The following is a 21,304-nucleotide window of genomic DNA, read 5'->3' on the forward strand; positions in this document are numbered from 1 at the left end:
CCCAACACATCCATCCAAAAAGATCTGTGTACACATATGTTCTTGGCAGCACAATTTGTAATAGCCAAAACCTGGAAGCAACAACCCAGGTGTCCAATAACAGATGAGTGGTTGAGCAAGTTATGGTATATATATATATTCTACTCAGCTATAAAAAATGGTGACTTTACTGTTTTCAGCCGATCTTGGATGGACCTTGAAAAATTCATGTTAAGTGAAATAAGTCAGAAACAGAAGGATGAATATGGGATGATCTCACTCTCAGGCAGAAGTTCAAAAACAAGATCAGAAAAGAAAACACAAGTAGAACACCTGAACTGGAACTGGCATATTGCACCAAAGTAAAAGACTCTGGGGTGGGTAGGTGGGGTGAATACAGATCCAAGAAGGATGACAGAGGACCTAGTGGGAGTTGTATTGTTATATGGAAAACTGGGAAATGTTATGCATGTACAAACTATTGTATTTACTGTTGAATGTAAAACATTAATTCCCCAATAAAGAAATTTAAAAAAAAAATTGAGAACTACTAAATGATCACAAGACAAAATAAAATGTATTAAAAAAAAAAAAGAATGGTGAGGGTGGGTGGTAGCGTGGCTCAGAAGGTAGAGGACCCCAGATTCAGTCTTTTACCCCACCATGACAGAATAGTGTGTGTTTTGTTCTTTCTCATGCTAAATAAATAAATATTTAACATTAAAAAAGCACAATGGGGCCCAGGCCACCACACACTGGGCTAAGCACACATAGTGCAAAGTTCCAGTTCCAGTGCAGGGATTCAGGTTTCAGGTCCACACTCCCCACCTGCAGGGGGGTTGCTTCACAAGCCTTGAAGCAGGTCTGCAGGTGTTTATCTTTCTCTCCCCCTCTCTGTCTTCCCCCTCCTCTCAGTTGCTCTCTGTCATTTATTTATTTATTTATTTGTTTATTTATTTATTTCCTTTTGTTGCACATGTTGTATTGTTGTAGTTATTGTTGATGCAGTCATTATTGGATAGGACAGAGAGAAATGGAGAGAGGAGGGGAAGACAGAGAGGAGAAGAGAAAGGTAGACAACTGCAGACCTGCTTCACCACTTGTGAAACGACGCCCCTGCAGGTGGTGAGCCAGGGGCTTGAACCAGGACTCTTTTTTAAATTTTTCCTCCAGGGTTATTGCTGGGCTCGGTGCCTGCACCATGAATCCACCGCTCCTGGAGGCCATTTTTCCCCCTTTTGTTGCCCGTGTTGTTGTAGCCTCGTTGTGTTTACTATTATTGCCATTGTTGATGTTGTTAGTTGTTGGATAGGACAGAGAGAAATGGAGAGAGGAGGGGAAGACAGAGAGGGGGAGAGAAAGACACCTGCAGACCTGCTTCACCGCCTGTGAAGCGACTCCCCTGCAGGTGGGGAGCCGAGGGTTCAAACCGGGATCCTTATGCCGGTCCTTGCGCTTTGAGCCACATGCGCTTAACCCACTGCGCCACCGCCCAACCCCCTGAACCAGGATTCTTAGACCGGTCCTTGCGCTTGGCGCCACTGCACTTAACCCGCTGCGCTACCCCCCCGACTCCCAGTTGCTCTCTGTCCTATCTGACAGCAACAATAACTGCAACAACAACAGAAAAAATATGGCTGCCAGGAGCAGTGGATTCGTAGTGCAGGCAATGAGCCCTGTATGCAAAAGATTCTCATGCTTCAGGCTTTAAGACCCCGGTTGCCCCAGAGCTAAGCAGTACTCTGGTGCGGCTCTCTCTCTCTCTCTCTCTGTATCTTTCTCTATAGATTTATCTCTCCCATTAAAATTAAACATTAAAAAAAAAAAAGCAGGCAAAATAGCTCACTTGGATAGTGCACTGCTTTACCATATGTATGATTCAGATTTGAGGCCAGCACCTATGGCATTGAAGGGAGCCTCAGTGTTGTGATTTCTTTAATGCTCTCTTGCCTCTTTGTCTCTATCTAAATGAAAGGAAGGAAGGAAGAAAGGAAGGATGAGAGGCAAAGTGGCATCAGTTTCAGGCCTAGGTAGACCAATGGAAGAATAGGTAGTTTAAGTTGGACCTCTCTAAATAATGCCTCTAAGTTACCAATTCTCCAGTCTCTGCATCTGTGGGTACCAAGAAAATACTCATCAAAAATTTAAAGAATATAAATATATGTGTGGTGCCAGAGTCTTGCAAGATTCTGTCACTCCCCAGCTGAATTTCTCATCCTTTTATTTAGGATATATGTATGTATGTTTGTATAGAGAAAGAAGGAAAAAGAGGAGGGAGAGACCATAAAAAGCACTACACTCTTTTTTCTTGACTGCTGTAGTTCTTCCACATGGTATTGAGGTTCCAACCTAGGGTATCATGTGAGGAGCATGTTCTGCCAAGTGAGCTATTTCCTGGCCCCAGGTTTAAAAGAAATTAAAGGCCAGATCAGTGCCCTAAAGCTTGATCTTCCCAAACTGCTGCTGCTTCTCCTTCTTTTTCTTTTTTTTTTCTTTCATGTTTTATTCTGGTTAGATATGAGGCAAATCTGAGTGGTGAAGGATGTGTTGGTTTGTGCTCCTAGAATGCCTTTGTTTTAAATGTTCACAGGAGATGAGCCCAGAAGCACATAAAGCTGAGCACAAATTAGGTAGGCAGGGCAGTAAATGCACATGTCTCCTTCCCCACAGCTTAGCTGTTTAACAATGGTCCCACCTTTGGCCATGGAGCAGGAAGCAGAGGGTGGGAGATAAGAGGAAGGAGGAACAAAAGGTGTGGGTGGGTGGGGCTTCTCATTCCACTTGGGAGTAGGGGAAGATGTGATGAAGATGGGTCTTCTGCCTTACATGCATAGGCAGCATATATCAGCCCTGATTCATGAATTCAGAGTTTCCCAGAGCCATTTCCCCAACTGCCAGCATAGTCATTCACAAGGAAACTTCCTGCTGACTCAGTAATGACGGCACCTCCTCACCTATGCACCATTTTAGAAAATTACTGAAGCACACAGGGTCTCATTTACTCCTTGCTGGGTCTAAGAATTTCCCTTTTTCTTTTAAGATTTATTTATTCTGCCAGGTCTTTACTGGGGGGTTTGCACCTGTGTGATTCCATTGTTCCCAACAGACTCTTCTTCTTTCTGGGTAGATGGTGAGAGAGACTGGGAGAGAGAGAGAGAGAAGGGGAGAGAGAGAGAGAGAGAGAGAGAGAGAGAGAGAGAGAGAGCCCAGCTTATACTGGTGCCTGGGACTGAATTTAGGAACTCTGGGGCTTCAGGCATGCAAGTCCTGTGCTCTAATACACTGAACTGTCTTCTGAGCTTTACCTTTTCCTAGCTTGAGGAAACTGAATCTTGGCAAACAAGTGACTTGAAGACAAAGAGCAGACAGTGTCAGAGTAGCAGTCTGCATCCTGTGGTTGTCTCCCATCCACAGTGAGAGTAGTTTTCTTCAGTGTTAGAGACCCCCAATTTTGTGATGTCCATTACTTGTTGTTGGAGAACCTTAAATTATAATACCTCACGTGGCGCAAAGCGCAAGGACTGGCATAAGGATCCCGATTCAAGCCCCCGGCTCCGGCTCCCCACCTGCAGGGGAGTCGCTTCACAAGCGGTGAAGCAGGTCTGCAGGTGTCGTTCTCTCCCCCTCTCTGTCTTCCCCTCCTCTCTCCATTTCTCTCTGTCCTATCCAACAACAACAACATTAATAATAACAACAATAATAACTACAACAATAAAAAGGGCAACAAAAGAGAAAATAAATAAATAAATATTTTAAAAATTATAATACCTGCTACTTTTTCACTTGAGCTTATTTTCTGCTGTACTGTTCCTGAGATGCTATGTACAGAACAAAAGATGGATGACTATTTCTTTTTTTTTTTTATTTAAGAAAGGATTAATTAACAAAACCATAGGGTAGGAGGGGTACAACTCCACACAATTCCCACCGCCCAATCTCCATATCCCACCCCCTCCCCCGATAGCTTTCCCATTCTCTATCCCTCTGGGAGCATGGACCCAGGGTCATTGAGGGTTGCAGAAGGTAGAAGGTCTGGCTTCTGTAATTGCTTCCTCGCTGAACATGGGCGTTGACTGGTCGGTCCATACTCTCAGTCTGCCTCTCTCTTTCCCTAGTAGGATGAGTCTCTGGGGAAGCTGAGCTCCAGGACACATTGGTGGTGTCTTCAAGATGGATGACTATTTCAAGGGCAAGTCTGTCCTTCCTCCATAGGACAGACCTTCAGAGTCTGGGACCAAGTTCTGTCAACACACAGAACTTCTGTCCTCTAGTTCAAACCCTCTCCAAATGGGCAAGGCATATCTGGGGCTAGAGTTGCTAATAAGACCAGGGCCAATGATTCTCAGACTTTGTCACAAATGACAATCATTTGGGGGCCAGGAAGAGAGCATAACGGTTATGCAAACAGCTTTCATGCCTGAAATGGGGTCCTAGGTTCAATCCCCAGCACTACCATAAGCCAAAACTGAGCAGTACTCTGGTCTCTCTGTGTGTATCTTTATCTCTCACCCTCTCACACTAAAAACAAAACAAAACAAAATTCTAAAAAAATTTAAAAGGAAAATCATTTGGGAAACTTCTTAAAATATCAGTGTCTAGGTTCCATTTCTAGATTTCCCATATCTAGAGGTGGATTCTGGGATTACTGTTTCTTTTTTTTAAAATTTATTTATTTAAGAAAGGCGACATTAACAAAACCATAGGATAGGAGGATTACAACTCCACACAATTTCCACCACCCAGTCTCCATGTCCCATCCCCTCCCCTGATAGCTTTCCCATTCTCTATCCCTCTGGGAGTATGGACCCAGGGTCATTGTGGGTTGCAGAAGGTGGATTACTATTTCTAAGCCAATGCCTGGGAACCTTTGGGTCAGTTTGTTTATCCAGAAAACTAGAGAAAGGAAGAGGGGATACTTAGTAGCCTGGAAGAAGAGATACTATATATCTGGTTAAACTGACTGGTAAAGCATGTTTTTTGTCATCACCAGAGCCTCACAGTTCTAGCTTGACTTTTCTTGCCCTTCCCCTCCCCTTCCCTCCCCTCCCTGCTCTCCCTCTCCCCTCCCCGCTCCTTCTCTCCCCTCCCCTCCCTTCTCCTTCTCTCTTCTCTCTTCTCTCTTCTCTCTTTCTTCTTCTTCTTATTTATTTTTATTTTTTGTCATCCAGGGTTATTACTGTAACTTGGTGCCTATACAATGATTCCACAGTTCCTGGCAGCCATTTCCTCCCTCATTTTATTTTCTTTTATTTGATAAGACAGAGAGAAATTGAAAGGGGGGATGAAATGGTGATGGGAGAGAGAAACACTTTATTTATAGCTTGTGAAACTTCCCCCCGTACAGGTGGGGACTGGGAGATTGAACCCTGGTTCTTCCACACGGTCAGAAGGGTGTCCCACTGTGTGACCCTTGGATCAACTTTTCAACTAGAGAGAAACGGAGGTAGAAGGAGAGAAAGTTTTCTGCAGTGCAGTGGGGGCCAGGTTCTAATCTGGGTCACACTCATGACAAAGCAGGTACACTATGCAAATGGGCTTTCTTGCCAACCAACACGTGGCTCTTTTTGTTTTGTTTTATTGGTTTTTATTTTTATCTTAATCTGACTTTATTGAATACATAATTGGTATGTTGCTTTATCACCCACCCTTCTATTCTCTCCCCACTGCCTGCTCTCCTCCACAGCCCAGCTCTGAAACGAAGCCCTGACATCACCAAATCCCCACTGACCAAATCAGAGCAGCTGCTGAGGATTGATGACCATGACTTCAGTATGAGACCAGGCTTCGGAGGTAGGGAAGAACCTCTTGGTTTCTTTCTTAGGGTCTACCGAGCCAAAGAAATGCCCAGCTAACTTCACTTGCCCCTGAGAGGGCTATTCTAATCAGAGTGACTCAGGAGGACTGAGGCCAGGGCAACTGCCTCCTGAAAATGCACCAACATAGCTGGATTTGTTCCTGTCTGTCTGCCTGCCAGAGGCAGCTGTGGACCCATATCTGAGGGCAAGATGCAGTCTGTTGGGCTTAATGTAATGAGTGTGACTGAGAGAGTGACGGCTAAGTGCAGAGGCCTGGCTGTCGGGGTGCTTGGCAGCTCCAGCTGTATCTGCCAGATTCCAGCCCTCTTAGTGTCACAGAGGGTTTTCATCCTTACAGGGGATTTATTTTTCTGGGGCCTGGGGGGAGGGGTGAGGGCGGCACATGATTTTAGAACTCATTTTTATGCCTTTCATTTTTTTTCCAGTCCCCTTCAACCAAAGCATATACAGATTCTAAAAGGAGGGGGGATAGTCTCTGCTCATCCTTTTCACTCCTAATACACTCCAGGGTTCACTGCTCTGGGCCAACTTTTCCAGAGAAAGAGACAGAGGCAGAGAGACAGAACACAAGGAAAAAAAACACCATGGCATCAAAATTTGCTCCCATGCAGTGGGAGCCAGGCTCCAACTTGGGTTGCGTACATAACAAAGCAAATACACTATCCAGGTGAACTAGGTTGTCATCCTGAGAAGGCTTTTTAAAATTTCTTTATTGGGGAATTAATTTTCTTACATTTGACAGTAAATACATAGTTTGTACATGCATAACATTTCCCAGTTTTCCATATAACAATACAACGCCCACTAGGTCCTCTGTCATCCTTTTTGGACCTGTGAGAATGCTTTTTTAAAAAAAGCACTTGTAGTTATTAATTTTAAATTTTTTATTCATTTTTATTTCTTAGGACAGAAAGAAACTGAGAGATGATAGGGAGGGAGAGAGGCAGAGAGACTCCTGCAGCACTGCTTCACTGACCTTGCAAGTGAGAACCAGGGTCCTTGTGCATGGTAACATGAGTACTCAATTGGGTGCACCACTGTACAACCCCTATTTATTTTTCTAGATAGAACCAGAGTGCAAGAACGAGAAGACGAAAGAGCAAGAGAGACCACAACACCAAAGCTTCCTTCAATGCAGTGGGAGCTGATAGAACCCGAGTTTGAGTAGCAGAACTCACTATCCAAGTGAGTTATTTCATCAACCATGAAAGTACTTATGAACAATAAGGTTTTATGGCCCAGGCATGGGGGGGGAAAGAAGTTTGACATTTTTCAAGGCCACGCTGGCTTGTTTCTGTCCACCTAGGAGCTGCTCCATCGTGTGGTAAAGCCATAGATCACTGTTTCGTTCAATGGCCTGAATATAACTTTGGTTCTGTACACCTTTGACCAACCAATGCTTTTCTCATGGTATGACAGAGGTACTGACTTCCAGGAGCTGAGAAAGGGAACACAATTAGTAGGGCCATAGGATCAAGTAGGTGAGTTCATTTTGAGGAGTCAATCCCTTTGGTCACCTAACTGTGACTTGACGTTTCATCAGACCTGAGAGCGCACTCACTTTACCTTGTGTTGGGCCCTCCTCAATTGCTATAGAACAGGCCATGGCCGGTGCGCCGCTATGTTCCATCGCTGGGGAGCCAGAGACGACCCGAACTGCCCCTGCGGCTACAGACAGACTATGACCCACATAGTCAACGACTGCCACCTCTCCAGATTCAAAGGAGGGCTCGAAACTTTACATCAGGCTCAACCTGACGCTGTTGGCTGGCCCTGGAAGAAGGGCAAATGCTAGAAGAAGAACCATGTGTAGGGACCTGAGTTTGAGTGCCCGGCCACCACATGAGAACACCTGCATGGGGGGAGTGGAAGAGTGTTGTGGTATCTCTACTATCTCATTCTCTCTGTCCCACTCAATCACCCTCTCACCCTCTATCTAGGAAAAATAATAATAATAAGAGTCCATTGAAAATGCTGAGAGGTATCAATCACAGTGGCCAGAAGTAAGTGTTGTAGTTAAGAGCATGAGGTCCCAAGTTTAATCCCAGGTAGTGAATGCACCAGAATGATGTTCTGATCTCTCTGTCTCTCTCTCTCTCTGTCTGTCCCTGTCTCTCTCATTAATACAGATATCATTTAAAAAAAAAGTCCAGGCCAAATAGTTGACTTGGATAATGTGCTTCTTTGCCATGTACATGATCCATATTCAAGTCCTGCCACCACTTCACTGAAGGAAATATCATTGCTGTGGTCTCTTTCACTATCTCCCATTGCCTCTTTGTCTCTATTAAAAAAAAAGAGAGAGAGGAGGAAGAAGAATCATTAAGTGTAGTGCAATTGGGCAGGGGAAGATAGCACAATGATTCTGCAAACAGACTCTCATACCTGAGGCTCCACCAAGAGTAGTGCAATCATGGAGGCAGGAGCCCTAGCAATAATTCTGGTGGCAAAATAAGAAGTAAGATAAGGAGGAGGAAGAGAAAGAAAAAAGAGGGCATGTGTAACCAGAAAGAAATCCTAATAACTGGAGTTGGTGTTTTGCACCAAAGTAAAAGACTCTGGTGTGGGTGGAGGGGAGAGTACAGGTCCTGGAAAAGGATGACAGAGGACCTAGTGGGGGTTGTATTGTTATGTGGAAAACCGAGAAATGCTATGCATGTACAAACTATTGTATTTACTGTCGACTGTAAAACATTAATCCCCCAATAAAGAAATAATTTTTAAAAAGACTGAGGGAAGTGAAGTAGGGGGGAGAAAAAAGAAATCCTAATATTAACTTCATTATTTTAAAATCAACTGAACAATTCAGGCCTCCTCCCCCCATTTTTTAACTTTTGCCAGAATATTCTAGGGAACCAGCCCATGATTCCATCCTTTCATCTCTTGTTTGACTTCAGCTTGGAATATGGGAACACCAACCCTTCAAATCTTTTAAGATACCAAGGTCCCAGGAGAGAGGCTTCTGCACATATTATAATGTACAAGGACCTGGGTTTGAGACCCCCGTCCCTACCTGCAGGGGGAAAGCTTTGTGAGTAGTGAAGCAGTGTTGTGGGTGTCTCTCTGTCTCTTCCTATCTCCCCATTCACCCTTAATTTATGACTGCCTTTATCCAATAAATAAATAATAATAATAATAATAATTTGAAAAAATAAATGACTGTCTTACTATGTCCTATCCCCAGGCCCAGCCATTCCTGTTGGCGTGGATGTTCAGGTGGAGAGCCTGGACAGCATCTCAGAGGTCGACATGGTAAGTACTTCTCTTACTATGGTAAGGGTGGTGGGTGTCCTTGAAGGACCCAAGCCCAGTAAGACATTGTGCACACCTGAACTCACTGCCTCTTACAACTCTCTAGGCGGTGGAAATACCCACACTCATTTTACATATAGTTCAAGGAGCTTCAGACACTTCCCTCCAATTTTCCCATTGATCCAAAACAGAACCAGATGGTCAACTTGACCTTCCACCTTCCAGTTCCCAGGCTCTTTTCTTTTTAAAAAAAATATTTTATTTATCTATTAGATACAGAGAAATTAAGAGGAAGGAGGGAGTAAGAGAGACATCTGAAGTACTGCTTTACTACTTGTGAAGCTTTCCCCCTGCAGGGGGAAAACAGAGACTTGAACTATCTTTGAGCATTGTAACGTGTGCTCAACCAGGTGCACCACTTCTTGGTCACACCCAGGATCTTTTCCTGAGGATGCCTTCCTTCCTTGCTTCTTTGAGAAGACTCTGAAACATAAACAGTAGGTCCAAGCTCATGGCTGCCAAGTTTCCAAACACAGCACACTGCTGTGAATTCTGTATCTGGGTATAGAAATGCAGAAGAAGCAGAAAGTCTCTCTCTTTAAGAAAATTGCAGTGAGTTTTAAAGAAAAAGGGTAGTGCTTCACCTGGTTAAGTGCATACATTTCCATGTGTAAGGACCTGATTCACCAGTCACCTCTTGCAGGGAAGAAGCTTCACAAGTGGTGAAGCAGTGCTGCAGGTCTCTCCCTCTTTCCTCTTCCCTCTCAATTTCTCCCTGTCCTATCAAATTAAATAAATATATTTATTTTAAAAAATGAAATGTTAAACAACCACTTGACTACCAGAACTTTTTTTTTAATTTAAGAAAAGAGACATTGACAAAACCATAGGATAGGAGGGGTACAACTCCACACAAATCCCAACACCTGATCTCATAGAGAAGCAGACTGGGAGTATGGATCTACCAGAACTTTTTAAGGTCTTGTCTTAGGTTGAGTTCCTCAAGAAGCAGACCTGAGACAAGCAGTCTAACACAAGTAGATTAAGAAGGAGGTGACCCCAGGAAAAGGGAGAAGAGGTGACCCAAGAGAACTGCCATCAAACCAGTTATGGAACCTAGCTCCATTGGAAGTACTCAGGGAGTCAGCAAAGAACACACCTCAATGGTTATCCCAGTGGTGGAGCCGGGTATTTAGACTCCTCTTCTCCACAGATACCTAATCCCACCCTCCAGATGAAGGCAGCTTCCAGAGCAGACAATGGTGCTCTGACACTTCCAACTTGCCCTGTGTGGGTAGGGCAGCTTAGGTAGGGTAGCAGTACCCTTCATAGTGTGGAGGCAAATGCCAGGGACCAGGTGGCAGCTCCTGGCTGAGTTCTTCCTGGCAGCAAACCTCTAGAAGCTAGAAAGGAGATCTCAATTGGCCCAGCATCCTTCCTGGCTCTCTCTTTCTCTCTCTCTTTCTCTCTCTCTCTCTCTCTGTGTGTGTGTGTGTGTGTGTGTGTGTGTGTGTGTGTGTGTGTGTGTGTGTGTGTTTTCTCTCTGTTCCCGTGTGCCCCAGGACTTCACCATGACGCTCTACCTGCGGCACTACTGGAAGGATGAAAGGTTGTCCTTCCCCAGCACCAACAACCTCAGCATGACGTTTGATGGGCGGCTGGTGAAGAAGATCTGGGTCCCCGACATGTTCTTTGTACACTCCAAGCGTTCCTTCATCCATGACACCACCACGGACAATGTCATGCTTCGGGTGCAGCCTGATGGAACAGTGCTCTACAGCCTCAGGTGGACTCCCACACTCTCCTCTCAGCCCACTCCTGAAAAGCTCTTTATGGCCAAAGCAAGGGGAACAAGGCAGAGAGTCTGTCTGAATGAAGAAAGATATTGACTCTACAGGAGGCTTTATTTTTGAAGCTGGGTTTGGTATATTGCACCAAATCAAAGGAATCTGAGGAAGGAAGGCAGAGAGAGGACCAAAGAGGAAGAAAGTTGGGGTGCTTTGGGTTCCTGGTGAACGATGATGGAAAAGGACCTAAGTAGATGAGAGTCTTTTGCAGACACCTGCCACAGGGAGATGAGAAATTGTACCCATGTGTCACCGAGAGCACTGTAAAAGATTAATTTGTTCAGCGGGGAAGCAATTACAGAAGCCAGACCTTCCACCTTCTGCAACCCACAACGACCCTGGGTCCATGCTCCCAGAGGGATAGAGAATGGGAAAGCTATCAGGGGAGGGGATGGGATATGGAGATTGGGTGGTGGGAATTGTGTGGAGTTGTACCCCTCCTACCCTATGGTTTTGTTAATTTATCCTTTCTTAAATAAATAATAATAATAATAATAAAAGATTAATTTGAGAAAGAGAGATCATTCTGGCACATGTGACGATGCCAGGAATTGAACTTGGGATCACATGCTTGAGAGTTTAATTCTCAATCCACTGGGTCACCTCCTTGGCATCCAGCAATACCATTGAGCTGTCTCATGAAACCCTCCCTTTTTTAAATATAGTAAGGGGGGAGGGATAGCACTGCACTGCCCCATCATCCATGGAGCTCCCCTGTTGCCTTCCACAGTGTTGCTTTGTAATGGTAGGACTCAGACCCAGGCCTTGACACATGGTACTGGGTCAGCTGTCTCCCACCCCTGTACTTCCCTGAGCCCAGGTCATTCTTACAATAGTTTGGGAAAACAGAGAGGCCTGTCTTCTTGTGTTTCCAGGGTCACAGTGACTGCAATGTGCAACATGGATTTCAGCCGATTTCCTCTGGACACTCAAACGTGCTCACTTGAAATTGAAAGTTGTGAGTACCCATGTGCCCAGACCCTGTCACCCTTCTGCTAACTCACTTCCAACACTTCTGGTACTTAGGGGTGAGGAGAAGATATGCTTCTCATTTGTCTAAGCTTTTAATGATCTCTTAGAGTTAAGCAGAAACCAAGGTAATATAACAACTAGGAAGAATTAGGACTAATAATTCCTTTTATTTTGGCCACCGAGGTTATTGCTGAGGCTTGGATAACTCACCTGGATAATGTGCCTGCTCTGTCATGTACATGACCCAGGTTCAAGACCAGCCCCCACCATACTGGAGGAAGCTTGGGTGCTGTCCTATCTTTGTCTCTTTCTATCTGTCTGTCTTTGTCTATAAAAATCAATCTAGGGAGTCAGGCAGTGGCATAGCGGGTTAAGCACACGTGGCGCAAAGTGCAAGGACCAGCATAAGGATCCCGGTTCGAGCCCCTGACACCCCACCTGCAGGGGAGTCGCTTCACAGGCGGTGAAGCAGGCCTGCAGGTGTCTATCTTTCTCTCCCCCTCTCTATCTTCCTCTCCTTTCCTCTCTCCATTTCTCTCTGTCCTATCCAACAACAACGACATCAATGTCCACAACAATGTTAAACAAGGGCAACAAAAGGGAAAATAAATAAATAAATATAAGAAAAAATTAAAAAAAATTAATCTAGGGGCCAGAGCAGTAGTGCAGCAGATTAAAGGCACATGGTTCAAAGCACAAGGGCTGGTACAGGGATCCTGGTTCAACCCCCCGGCTCTCCACCTGCAGAAGGGAGGGTCGCTTCACTAGCGGTGAAGCAGGTCTGCAGGTGTCTTTCTCTCCCCCTCTGTCTTCCCATCCTCTCTTGATATCTCTCAGTCCTATCCAACAACAACAGCAATAATAACAACAATAATAAACAAGGACAACAAAAGGGGAAAAAATAGCCTCCAGGAGCAATGGATTCATAGTACAGGCACCGATCCCTAGCAATAACCCTGGAGACAAACAAACAAACAAACAAACAACAACAACAAAAGTTAATCTAGAGCAGCGGAGTCCTGGTGATGACACAAAAAAAATGCTGATGGTTGGGGATGCTATGACAATAGGGCCATCATTTCCCTCTCTCTGTGAGACACTAGAATATTTAGTAGAGAGAGAAAGAAGGAAAGAGAGAAGGAGAAAGAAAAAGAGAGAAGTAAAGAAAGAAGAGAGGGAGGAAGGGGGAGAATGAAAGATGAAAGAAAGATGAAGGAAGGAAGGAAGGAAGGAAAGATGGAAGGAAGGAAAGGATTTACTCCACCATCTATGGATTTCTACTTGTTTAGTCTCTGATGCTCCCATCTAGTCCTGGAGACTGAACCCAGGACCCCATGAATGGAAAAAACACACTATAGCTGAGCCACCTCCTGGTCCCCTTGCTTTGTTTAGACTGTGGTTAGCATATTTTGGCCATTTTAGAGCAATCCCAGGAGTTTGTGTGGGAAATGGGGATCAGCTTCTATGGAGCCCCCTCTATTGTCACACCTCTTTGCATGTACCTGAGGCTTCCCTCGTCTTTTCAGATGCCTACACAGAAGATGACCTGATGTTGTACTGGAAAAAAGGTAATGACTCCTTAAAGACAGACGAGAGGATCTCGCTTTCCCAGTTCCTCATTCAGGAGTTCCACACCACCACGAAGCTGGCCTTCTACAGCAGCACAGGTGGGCTGCCTGGAGCACAGGAGGACATGTACCTGGCTTTACTGGGTCATCCTTTGTCTCCAGAAAGGGTGGCTTGACTGCCCAGTGGGCACACTCTTGAAACCATATACAGAAGCCTGAATCAGGTCTAGGGCATCTCCAGCATGTCTCTCTGTCTTATCAAGTAAAAAGAGGGGGGGCAAAGGCAAAGAAAAAGTACAATATGAATATTTGGACTTAAACAGAAACCACATGAGGAAGTCTGAGATGACTGCATTGCCATCTTAGCTGCTGGCATGTTGCTCTTTGTAGCATTTCCAGAGCCCCTTCCTCTGCAGGCAACCAACAACCCACTTCCAGGTCTGTTACTTCCATTCCCAGTCTCCCTGCCTTGGTCAGTCCCTGGGGATCTCTACTGTCTAACCTAAACTGTCTCCTCCTGAGCTACTGCCTACACAACTGCCTTCTTCCTTCTTGTAAGCCTTGGTGTAGGAACTACTGGTCATTTTCCTATAGGCAGCATTGCTGCTTTTTAATAGCAAGATTCTGGACAATATTGCTTCTCAAATGTTAAAATACATATAAATCATGCTGGAGAATATTGTTAAAAGAAGATTCTGGCTTGGTTGATCTGGGAAAAAGCCTGAGGTTTTTGTTTGTTTGTTTACTTTTTGGGGGGTGGGGTTTAATGGTTTACAGTACTGTTGTCACATAGGTACAACCTCTCATCTCCCTGTGATAAGTATCTGCAAGAAACTGACCCTCAACTAAGACCTGCCCCAAGACCCCCAGAACATATCCATTCCATCCCTCTTCCTCTTTCTCCTTCTCCAGTCTTTTGCTTTTTAGTGCAATACACCACACCCAGTCTAAGTATCACTTTATGTGCTTGCTTCTTAATTTCCACCTATGGATGAGATCATTTGGTATTTGTCTTTTTCATTCTAGCTTATCTCACTCAACACAATACCTTCAAGTAAGGAGAGTCCTGGAGAACATTAGTGGTGATGATACTCAGTGGAGTGTGTTGAGAAAATTGATTTTTTTTAACCAGAAAACTGCTCAACTCTGGTTTATGGTGGTGCTGAGGCTTGAACCTATGACCTCGTAGCCTGGAACATGAAAGTTCTTTATAAGGGGCCTGAATTTCTTTTATTAACGATTTAATAATAATTGACAAGAATGCAGGATAAGAGTAGTACAATTCCATACAACCCCCACCATCAGAGTTCTGTATCCCATCCCTTCCATTTGAAGTTTCCCTAGTCTTTATACTTCTGGGAGTATGGACCAAAGATTTTTATGGGGTGCAGAAAGTGGAAAGTCTGCTTCTGTAATTGCTTCTCCGCTGGACATGGGTGCTGACAGGTCAATCCATATCCCCATCCTGTTTCTATCTTTCCCAACTGGAGTAGAGTTCTCATGAAGTGGGATTTTAGGACACATTGGTGAGGTCATCTGCCCATGGAAGTCAGGTTGGCATCATGGTAGGATCTGCAACTTGGTGGTTGAAATGCATTAAGATATAAAGCAGAGCAAATGGTTTGATAATCAGAAACCTAAAGGTAAGAATAGCAGAAGAGATTTGGAGTGTTTATGCTGGAAGAAGCTAGGAAGACTATTTAGGGTATATTCCAAGGGGCCCATGACTTTACTAATTTTAGCCTGAGCCCCACAGATAACATGCAGGTATATTAAAAGTATTGACTTGGAAGATAGTGTCAGAGTTGGGAATATGACTGGAAAGCTGGATCAGGGCAGAGAGAAGCTCCCAAATATGGGGAAAGTATATAAATACCATTAACTGTAAACCCCATCAATCTGACCTAGGGCCCATATCTATTCATATTTAGCACAGGAGCCTGTGTAGCCTCTGCATCCCTGTTGATCTGAGGTTGCTTTCCATGGTCGTAGCTAAGAACATTCTAGGATGCACTCATTTCAGGACCAATCTTCCTCAAGTGACAGAGTATGTTGACCCAGCCTCTTTTCAGACAGTGGGGCAGTTTCTACCATTGTTGTTCTACATTGAGGGCAAGGCCCAGTAGAGGCCCACAAGAGGGTTTATGATGTTCCTGATGGAGAAGACCAGTGATGATAGAGAGGGATATGTTAGAATCCCATCATATTTATGTGAGAACCTGACTAGAGGACCTGAATTTCCAACAAGTTCATGATGACAGTGCTGCTAGACCCAGTACTATCATTTGCATAACAAGAGTCTAAACTGACCTCTGGTTGGCAAGGGGGTTCCTATGTATAAGACAAGGGCCAGTGATTGATTGCTTGAGGTCATTTCACTCATCAGTGTGGGTTATCATGCAACCACACTGTTAAATTCTTTCAGAAATTAATTTATACAAGAGAAAGGACCACAGTATCACTCTGGTACATGTGATACCATGGATCCAACTCAGGACCTCATTCTTGAGAGTCCTTTGTTTGTCCACTGTGCCCACACACCACACCAGGCTGCCCACACAACCTCTCTGTTGCATAGTCTCTCTCACCTCCACTTAATACAAGTATGGTAAGTCTCTGGTGGACTATTGAAGGCAAATGTCTTTCTCCAAATGACATCTGTTTTGTGAGGTTGCTGGGCAGGTATAGTGTGTGCTGTCTTTTCTCTTCCTGTGTCACCAGGCTGGTACAACCGTCTCTACATCAACTTCACGCTGCGGCGCCACATCTTCTTCTTTTTGCTCCAAACCTACTTCCCTGCCACCCTGATGGTCATGCTGTCCTGGGTGTCATTCTGGATCGACCGCAGAGCTGTGCCTGCCAGGGTCCCCTTAGGTAAGGAATTCAAGTCCCTTTGCTGGGGAGTTAGCATAAAGGTTATGCAGAGACATTCATATCTGAGTCAAAAGAGCTTCCAGGTTTAATCCCCAGGACCACCATAAACCAGAGCTAAGCATTACTCTGGTAGTCTCTCTCTCTCTCTCTTTCTCTCTCAACATCTCAAATAAACACTCCAGGCACTCTTACAGATAAAACCATTCATTTAAAATTGGCTTTGTCTCTGGTGACATGGTAACTAAACGATACTTCAAGTTCTTTCACAGGTATACTGCTATTGAAAGAAATAAAGATAGCTGTTCCTAAAATTTTTTTTAGAATTATGGTGGTTATCTTTGGAAGGTGGGATGGTGAGGTGGTGAGTACAGTATGGAAATATACTGTTAATCACAAATAAAAAAATCTAGGTAGCCAGTCTGTTCCCAGATGTCCATAAAACCAGTGTGGTTCCATCTTGTGGAAGCCTAGTTCTAGGTTGGTTGGCCTTGGGAGGTGGATTCTGCTCTGCCCACCTGCTTGAGTAAATTGTATTCAAAAGGTATCCCAAGAGACTCTTGTGACAGATGCTTTAGGGGAAATTGTTTAAAATTAAGAATCTTATGGTTAAGGTGGAGACTGTGTTGGTCAGAGTCCAAGATTTTGACATGAAGAGGGCTTGCCAGGTGGGGGCATAGAAACTTCAGAAAGGCATAATCAGGGCTGGGTGATGGTGCACCTGGCTGAGCACCAGGTTGCAATGCACAAGGGCCAGGGTTTAAGCCCCCAATCCCCACCTGCAAGGGAGAAGCTTCTCAATCTGTGAAGCAGGTCTGTAGGTATCTATATTTTTCTCTCTCCCTCTCTATCTTCCCCACCCTTCTTAATTTCTCTCTGTCCTATCAAATTAAAAAAAGAAAAAAATGCCCATCAGGAGCAGTGGATTCATCATACAGGTACTAAGCCACAGCTATAACCCTGGTGGTAGTAACAAACAAAGCAAAATGAAGGAAGATGAGTATGTGCTGTCAGACAGAAATGGAATATTCTAGGCTGAAGGAGTAGGAGGAACAAAGGCATGAAGCTACCTCATGTATTTGGTGAAAGAGACTTATCTTCCCTCCCCTCCCTTCCCTTTCCCCTTCCTCCTTCCCCCATTCTTCCCTCCACCATCCTTCCTCCCTCCCTTCCCCACCCCTCCATCTCCCATCCTTTCCTCTACTGTCCTTCCTCTCTCCCTCCTCATCCTTCCCTCCCTTCCTCCCTCCCTCCCTCTCTTTCTTTCTTTCTTTCTTTCTTTCTTTCTTTCTTTATTTATTTCTTTCTGTCTTCTGCCTGCACTACTGCACAGCTCATGGTGGTCATCTATTTTTTGCCTCTAGATCAGGGATAGGAAACCTTTTTTCCTACCAGGGTCACCTGGGAATTTATAACATTCATTTGAAGGCCATACAAAATTATTTACTTAAAAAATTAGCACTTATTCAAAAATCACAAAAAAAATAGTACTTAATGTTGCTATGAAGAAAGCTCCTAGGTTTATTGAATTTTTAATCCTACCTGTCATTGCCTTGAGAGGGCCAGACCAAATGATTTCATAGGCTAAATAGGGCCCATGGGCTGGATGTTCCCCACCCTTATTAGAGAGACAGAGAGAGAGAGAGACCATAGTATCACTCTGGCATATTTGGCTGTGGAGGTTGAACTCAGGACCTCATGCCTGCAAATTCAGTGCTTTACAGCTACAGCATCACCTCACAGGCTGTGTGTATGTTCATGCTCAAGCACACATTCTCTCTCTATATATATCTCTCTATCTCTATCTCTATCTCAATACAATGCTAAGGAAAGATCCCAGGGTCAACATTTTCATTATTTTTCTTAGAGAGGAGAGATACCACTGCAATGCTTCAGTATCCAAGCATCTCCCCCCCAGTACTGCCACGTGCTCCCATGTGGTACTGGGACTCAATCTAGGGTCTCATGCATGAATTGCATGTGTTCCACTTGGATGGTTTGCAGGTATCACCACAGTACTGACCATGTCCACCATCATCACGGGTGTGAACGCCTCCATGCCTCGCGTTTCCTACATCAAGGCCGTGGACATATACCTCTGGGTCAGCTTTGTGTTCGTGTTCCTCTCGGTGCTGGAGTATGCGGCTGTCAACTACCTGACCACTGTGCAGGAGCGGAAGGAGCGGAAGCTGCGGGACAAGGTGACTTGATCATGCACTGAAGTATCCACTCAGAGATGTAGCCTGGCTTAGCCTTGAAATTGGGGCAGGTCACTTCTCTAAAGTTGGTTAATTACACCTCTCTTCCACCCACCTTACATAGGCACTAAGTGCAAAAAAAAAACTATGTGTGGAACTCATGTGAAATTTACCCTGGGATATACAGGCTTCATCATGCAGGTATCTTAGTGCCCCTCATGGAATAAGAACTGCGGAGTCAAGCTGAGGAAGGCATGGTTCCTTTCATCTTGGGGGTGGTGTTCATGGTTGAGGGATGGAAATAAATATCACACATGGTGGAACAAATCACTTATGAATATAGAGGTGTGAGGAAAGAACATTTCAGGGAAGCACTACCTTCATTCTAGAAAATTCTCCCTCATATATCTCCTGTTATTTCTCAGCTCCCTTCTCCTCCCACCTGCTTTTCTTCTTTTCCCCAACTTTATTGTGGAGGGGCAGGGTAGTGGTAAATGGTTTATAGTACAATTGTAGACTCAGGGGTACAATCTCTCATTTTCCTATGCTAGGTGTCTATAAGATACTCTCTTCCTCAACCTAGGTCCTTTTCCACCATCACCTCTCTATTCCCATCCCTTCTTCACCTTCTCTTTTACTTTGGTGCAATGCACCCAGTGCAAGTTTCGTCTTATGTGGTAATTTTGGGGGTGGGGTGGGGAGCTGATTATGGTTTACAGTACAGTTGTTGACACATGGATACAATTTCCCATCTCTCCATGATAGGTGTCTATAAAACAGTCTCACCCCCAACTAAGGACTCCAACCCCCCACTGCCCCTCTCTTCCCTTCCCTCCCTAGAGCCCTTTGCTGTGGTGCAGTACACCAAGTCCAGTCCAAGTTTTACTTTGTGTTTTTCCTTTCTGTCCCTGTCTAAGTTTCTTCTATGACTGAGGTCATCCTAATATTCAGGACTATTCCTTCAAGCTCCATCCAAGATGAGGCAAAGATGGGGAATGTTTTCTTCTATATATTTTAGAGTTTTTGGTCTAATATCCAAGTAATATCCATTTTTATCTGATTTTGATGCATAGTATTAATGGTGGCCTCATTTTGTTTTTGTACATGTGGCTGTCCAATTTTCTCAGAACCATTTGTTGAAGAGATCTTTCCCTGATTGAATGGTCTTGTCTCCTTTTAGGTGTCTGTGTATCTCTAGTCTCTCAATTCTGTTCCATTGATCCAAATACTGTTTTAGTTATTATTGTTTTGTAGTATAAACTGAAGTTGGGGAGCATGATACATTTATTTTAAAATCAGCTCTTGCTGCTGTTTTAGTTTGTGCTCTGGCCTCAGGAAACCTGCTGGCATATCCTGGGCAGGCCACACAGCTGCAGTTTTTGACCAGGGTTTTCCAATACATTTCCTGCCTTCTTGTCCCTGACCCTGTGCTGGCACCAGCTGCTAGCACAAGCTTTTTTTTCCCCCCTTTGTCCTAAGAATCTCTCTCTCACCTCTTTCTGTGCATGCCTGTACCCACCTGTGGCTTGGTGAGTTTCTTCAGAGGTCATAGTTTTAATTTGTGGAGGTTCTAGGTGATTTTCTGTTGCTTTATCTAGTTGATCATGGAGTGATCTTTCTATGGCTGCTACTCCATGGCCACACCTCTGGAAGTCTCCTGTCTTTGCTTCTTAAGTTCTGCCTGTGAGTGAAATCATCCAGTATTTATCCTTCTCTTCCTGGCTTATCTTACTCAGTGTGATGCCTTCACATTCTGCCCAAGATAGACGTCTGCTTTCCTGTCTGTAACTCAATGATTATGTGCTTTAGAAAACTCTAACTATATAGGAGTTAGTGCTTTTCAAACCCCCAGTCCATCTTTCTCTCTCTCACACACACCAGTGTTGTCTGTAAATATTTTTACCAAGTCTCATATTAGTTTAATGATAGTTCATGATTATCTGCTCATGGATGTTCTTGTTGGTCTCTGGTATGAAGGGTTATTTCTAAAGAGCTGCCATGTAAGCTTGAATTAAGTCAAAAATCCATAGCTCTTATTTTAGAATGTCTACAATGCCACCACCCTTATTTTCCACCCACCTCCACTCCTAACTAGAACTATAAGGAAAAAAGCATCTCCTCCATTACATACTGTCTTTTATTGATGAAGCCGAGCTCACTTCCTGACGTATGTTGGTTGTGTTCACAGCTTCCCTGCACATGTGGGCTGCCTCAGCCACATGCTGTCATGTTGGATGGTAGCTACAGCGATGGGGAGGTAAATGATCTGGGCAGCTACATGCCGGACAATGGAGAGAAGCCAGACAGGATGATGGTGCAGCCTGCCCTGGCCCCAGAGAGGAAAAGTCAGAGGAGCAACTATGTGAGCATGAGGATTGACACCCATGCCATCGATAAATACTCTCGGATCATCTTCCCAGCAGCATATATCTTATTCAATTTAATATACTGGTCTATCTTCTCATAGACGCCCTTGAACCTGTAACTCACATTCTTCATGGTATGTACTAACAGAGATACTCTTACATAATGAGAAATAATGTAAGATTATGATGAAAAATCAAGTTCCCAGTACTCACCTCTCTTTATCTTTCCAAAACTACATCAATAGGACACTTGTGGTTTAATTTAAACTTACTGTTATATCCACAGCATTATACTCAGTGCCTCAGGAATAGCAAACCTATAGATAGTAGATAGAGATTTTTGGGGATCTCCTGGAGTAGCACAGTGTTGGTATTGTGGGAACACCGTAGTTCAACCTCTTTTATACTCTACATGCTAATTCATATAAATGATTT

General features: G+C 44.3%; 1 protein-coding gene across 1 annotated transcript in view; it reads left to right on the forward strand.

Moving 5' to 3' along the window:
* Positions 1-20,970, forward strand: part of GABRR1 (gamma-aminobutyric acid type A receptor subunit rho1) — a 36,077-nt gene extending 15,107 nt beyond the window's left edge. Inside the window, exons 2-9 of the mRNA XM_007533535.2 lie at positions 5,663-5,769; positions 8,980-9,047; positions 10,610-10,833; positions 11,770-11,852; positions 13,393-13,533; positions 16,156-16,308; positions 18,310-18,506; positions 20,692-20,970. Of these exons, the coding sequence (XP_007533597.1) occupies positions 5,663-5,769; positions 8,980-9,047; positions 10,610-10,833; positions 11,770-11,852; positions 13,393-13,533; positions 16,156-16,308; positions 18,310-18,506; positions 20,692-20,970 (1,252 nt within the window). The remainder of the gene's footprint in view (positions 1-5,662; positions 5,770-8,979; positions 9,048-10,609; positions 10,834-11,769; positions 11,853-13,392; positions 13,534-16,155; positions 16,309-18,309; positions 18,507-20,691) is intronic.
* The last annotated feature ends 334 nt before the right edge of the window (positions 20,971-21,304 follow it).

The sequence above is a fragment of the Erinaceus europaeus genome, chromosome 13, assembly GCF_950295315.1.
Source record: "Erinaceus europaeus chromosome 13, mEriEur2.1, whole genome shotgun sequence".
In the NCBI taxonomy this organism is placed as follows: domain Eukaryota; kingdom Metazoa; phylum Chordata; class Mammalia; order Eulipotyphla; family Erinaceidae; genus Erinaceus; species Erinaceus europaeus.